This window comes from Stylophora pistillata, chromosome 6 (assembly GCF_964205215.1).
Source record: "Stylophora pistillata chromosome 6, jaStyPist1.2, whole genome shotgun sequence".
In the NCBI taxonomy this organism is placed as follows: Eukaryota; Metazoa; Cnidaria; class Anthozoa; order Scleractinia; family Pocilloporidae; genus Stylophora; species Stylophora pistillata.
This window is the reverse complement of record NC_142524.1, coordinates 5,857,501-5,862,500: the sequence shown is the minus strand read 5'-3', so window position 1 is coordinate 5,862,500 and position 5,000 is coordinate 5,857,501. Positions and strand designations below refer to the sequence as shown.

The 5,000-nt window shown below is 35.4% G+C and overlaps 1 protein-coding gene across 1 annotated transcript in view; it reads left to right on the top strand.

Annotated features, from left to right (window-relative positions):
* LOC111323230 (uncharacterized) overlaps nucleotides 1-5,000 on the top strand; it is a 34,275-nt gene that overhangs the window by 10,302 nt on the left and 18,973 nt on the right. The window contains exons 4-6 of the mRNA XM_022926546.2: nucleotides 2,193-2,264; nucleotides 2,844-2,915; nucleotides 3,890-3,961. Of these exons, the coding sequence (XP_022782281.2) occupies nucleotides 2,193-2,264; nucleotides 2,844-2,915; nucleotides 3,890-3,961 (216 nt within the window). The remainder of the gene's footprint in view (nucleotides 1-2,192; nucleotides 2,265-2,843; nucleotides 2,916-3,889; nucleotides 3,962-5,000) is intronic.

The following is a 5,000-nucleotide window of genomic DNA, read 5'->3' as shown; positions in this document are numbered from 1 at the left end:
GTTTAATAATGTTCGCTTTGTTTTAAGTTGACTTTATTGGATTAAAAAATTACTGGGAGAAGCAGTAGTTCTCATTGTGGTCCTCTAAAACTTCAAATTCAAATAGCAAAACTGCGAAGAAAAAATACAATTAAAAATGAAAAATTATTTAAAAATTTCTGCTTATGGTAAAATTGCCCACTCTAGAGTTCCGATCTATATATTTCTTGTATAGTTGATTTCTAAATTTGCAAAGGGAAGTGAGACCCCTTTTAGTACTGTCTTGGTTGTTCCATAATCTATTGCCACTTCCAAGAAATGAACGTTTGCCGGTCAGGGTGCTAAAAAAAGGTATGGATAAGTCCAAATTAGTTGACGCCCGGGTTGTGTAATTATGTCTATTTTTAACATAACGAATATAATGATTAAAGTAATCAGGTCATTTCCCATGGATGATGTTATGCATAATACACAATTTCCTTTAGTATGTCACTAATGGGTATCCAACCTAATCTCTTAAAATGGCCAACTGTTCTTTCAGTGCGCATTTAAAATTACTCTGGCACAACGTTTTTTAATTCTAAGGAGCCTTTGTAAATTATCAATCTTAGTGTTTCCCCACACTAAACAACAGTATTTGGAGGTTGGTTAACTGAAAGCGTTGTATAGCAAAATCCTAAGTGATAGATTCAGGTACTTTCTGGCTCTTTTAAGACGATTTACCCTAGAATTTAATTTAGTGATCATGTAATCTATCATTGGCTATTTCAGTTAAGATGTTTGTCTATCTTTACACCACGCAGCATTTCGTTGACGGCCTCTTCGATTTCAGTGCCTCGCAACAAAAGGTTAAGCGATGGGTTTGTGCAGTAGGAAAGTTTTTGCTTGGTTCCAGCAAATAGCTGTTTTGTTTTCTAAGCGTTTGGGACCATCTTGTTTTGCGAGAACCAGTGATTCGCTTTGTTGAGACTTCTCTGAAGTCCGTGTTGGATATGCAAGGGATTAGAATTAGCTATCTATAATGAAGTGTCATCGGCGTAAATATCCACATTGCAATCAGATATTGCAAGTGGAAGATCATTGATATACAACAAGTGAAGGATGGGCCCCAAAATAGAACCTTGTGGAACGCCTCGAGTAATTAGTAGTGCGTCAGAGAGTGATCCATTGATACGTACAACAGCGCTGTGTTCGATCGTGTAGGTACTGATTTTTGATAAAAGTAAGCTGTGATCTGCCAGATCAAAAGCTACAACCGTAGATAATTTGAAAGTTTACCAATTCAACTGAAAAGGAAATTAATATTCTGATGCGCTTATGTTGATCAACTCCTTTTTTCCACTCATCTGGAGTTAAAATTTGCAATTAGTGATAATCAGTCATTTGCTAACGCCACTTTTCGCTTTTCGTTTTATTTAAAGCACTTAGCTTTGATTAAACATAATTGTAATGATCATCAATATTATCCAGCCGTCGTTTTTGTTGTTGTTTTATATTTGTCATTATTCTTTTTCTGGTATAATTGATGTCCGTTATAAAGGCATTCGGTAATTTTGCATTGCACATGCGTCAGGTGCATAATTTCATACGTAACTAGTGCGGGCACATTATAATTAAAAAATGGCGGCTTTGAATCTTTTCATATTAGGAACGATTTTCTCTGCCTTCTCCAATCGTATCTATTGAAATTCGAGGAAAACAAAATGGAGTGTTACTCGAGGGACTGGTTGCTAACCGCAGTTTATTCTGACTCACCAAAGACATTAGAGCACCCAATATATAAAAAAATCGATTGATGATCGAGAAATCAAGTGTAAGCGCCAAAGATATTGCGACCATCCTTCAGAAATATAGCCCATAGCGACGAATTCACACCAAGTCGTTGCTGGACAAGGCCAAGGCGATTGTCAATGTAGGAAAATGAACAATTTTTGGAATGCTTATTCAGCAAATACTCAAAATATAATCGTCCTGAAATTAAAGGAACTATATCAGCATCTAGAAAGACCTGCTGCTCTATAAAAAGCTCAGGGACTCCCCTTTTTCATTTTGAAACTTAACGTTGTCATAGAAAAAGCCCAATATGTTGGGTTTGAAAAAAATATCGGTGCAGATTTTCAAAGCACTAACTAACCTTAAGAAATTGACTCAAAGCGAATTTGAATGGATTAAGTAATTAAAAAGCCTACTTTGATATGTCGATGTATTTACAGGCGACTGGAGAATAACAAAATCACCTTTTTACCTGAGGGATTGTTTGACAACTTGGTCAACCTGGAATGGCTGTAAGTGGACACGATACTGTCTAGGTTACTCTGCTGGTTTGTTAGTGCCCGCTTTGTTTTGTGCTAGAAATTGAAAAAGGAGGAAAACAAAATGTAGTGTTCTTTAGGGACTGGATGCTATTTGCAGTGTGTTATGACTCAACAAAAACATAAGAAGATGCAATATAGAAATCGAACGGTGATCGAGAAATTAAGTGTAAGCGCCAAAGATATTGCGACCATCCTCCAGAAAGATAGCCTATAGCAGTATTTATAAGGAACTGCTGCTCTATAACGAGCTCGGGACTCCCCTTTTTTAACTCAAAACTTAAAGTTGTCATAAAATACAAAATACCAATAGGTAGGGTTTGAAAAAAACATCGATAAAGGTACTTTTTTAGAGGATTAACCCACATTAAAAAATTAACTCAAAGCAAATTTGAATAAATTAACTAGTTAATTAAAAAGCCTACTTTGATATTTAAGTGGATGTTTTGACAGGAAACTGCAGAATAACTAACCTTAAAAAATTGACTCAAAGCAAATTTGAATAGATTAAGTAATTAAAAAGCCTACTTTGATAAGTCGATGTTTTCACAGGCGACTGCAGAATAACAGTATCACCTTTTTACCTGAGGGATTGTTTGACAACTTGGTCAACCTGAGACGGCTGTGAGTGAACACGAGTTTGTGTAGTTTACTCTACTGGTTTGTTAGTGCCAGCTTTGTTTTGTGCTGAATTGATATTCTGAAGGGCTTATGTTGTTCAGCTCGGTTTCTCTAGTCATGGGGAGTCAAACTTCATATTTTCGTAGCACTAGTTGTATTTACGTTTATTACGTTCGTAACAATAATTTTTGCTCGCGACTCACGTCAGCTATATCGCTTTATGCGTTAGTGCGATTCCACGCTAAATACCCTCTCTTCCGGTTGACGTATTGACCAATCAGAGCGCGTGTTTACTTTAAGCTATGCGATTCTAGTGATAATCAGTCCATTTAGTACCGCCAATTTTCGCTTTTTTTTTATTTAAAGCGCTTAGCTTTGATTAAACATAAAAGTAGTGAACATCATTACTATCCAGCCATTGTTTTTGTTTTTATTTTGTTTTAATATCATTATTCTTTTTCTGGTGTAATTGATGTCGTTTCCAAGGGCATGCTGTAAGTTTGCATTGGACATGCGTAAGATGCATAATGGCGGCTTTTATTCTTTTCATATAAGAAACGATAGTCTCTGCCTTCTCTGATCGTATCAATTAAAATTCGAGGAAAACAAAGTGGAGTGTTTCTTTAGGGACTGGTTGCTATATGCAGTGTGTTACGACACAACAAAGTCATAAGAAGACGCAATATATAAAGACATCGAACGGTGATAGAGAAATTTAGTGTAAGCCGCAACCATATCGGGACCATCCTCATAAAAAAAAAAAAATAGCCTATAGCAGTGAATTCACACCCAGTCGTTGCTGGACACGGCCAAGCCGATTGTCGATGTAGGAAAATGAACAATTTTTGGAAATTCTAATTTAGCAATACTCAAAGTATTAATTAATAACCTTAAAAAATTATCTAGCAATTTTGACTCATACGATTATTCAGAACAACTGACAGAAAACATTGATTAATATGTTGATGTTTCCACAGACTTCTATCGTCAAATCAAATAAAAAATCTACCTGAGGGATTGTTTACCAAATTGACCAAGTTGAGAACCCTGTGGGTTGAAAAATAAGATAATCTACCTTATCTAATTAACTTGCGAGTTTTTCTCAGTAATAACTGATAGGCTTTTTTTTCGAGGGGGACAGGAACACTGTAGCCTCTTAGAGTAAACGGCTTGAATGAAAATTTATATGATTATAGCACTGAGTCTTTCTTCTTTTTGTGGTTTGTTGTTTTTTGTTGTTCATTTTGTGAATGAAAATGTAATATTTTATTGATTATTATTTTTTTGTTTTTCGTTATGTAAATTAAAACGTGTTATTTTACTGATTAAGTTTTGTGTAGAAAGCAGTTCACACTTAAGGTGATTGGATATTAACTGACCCATTGGTTCATGTTTTTTTAACTGATCTTCAGTCGACTTCTGATAAATTGGGCCCTCGTTAACTTGAAGCTACAATACTAAAAAAAACTATTTCCCCTTCGAAGTTTAAACAGATCTCGTTTTAAGAGCGTGTCTAAGAGAAAACCGGGCAGAACCGGGCAGGGGCGATAAACCTCAAATCACCGATTTGGCTCAAACTTCGCAAAAATGTTAAGTATCATGAGTCAACAAATATGTGAAAATAATGAGTCAAAATATTTAATTCCCTGGGAGATATAGGGTCCCCCTGGGAAAACCCCCATTTCCTGCATTTTTTGCATAATTAATTAGCTAACTTTACATAGCTGCTGTGACAAACTAGAAATTCATCTGCAAATTCAATCAACTGGGTTGTATTCTATATCTATCAGAATTTAAGAAAATTGAATTGTTTGTACTTTTTTTATTCTATTTCTTCCCTTACCTCTCGCTTAAGTAAAGACGACTTTTTCTGGTTTTGACAAAGTCATAAAATAAGGGTATTTTAAGGCGCAATATCTCCGATGAGCAACCACTTCTGATCGTTATTGCTATATGGGTAGTGAAAGCCATCGCTGGACTTCCAAAATCAGTAATAAAATTTTTGGGCAATTTATTTCATAACCCGTGCTGATGTGAAATTTACATCTACCTCACGCTTTTTGGTCTTAATTATCAAAATTCCATATA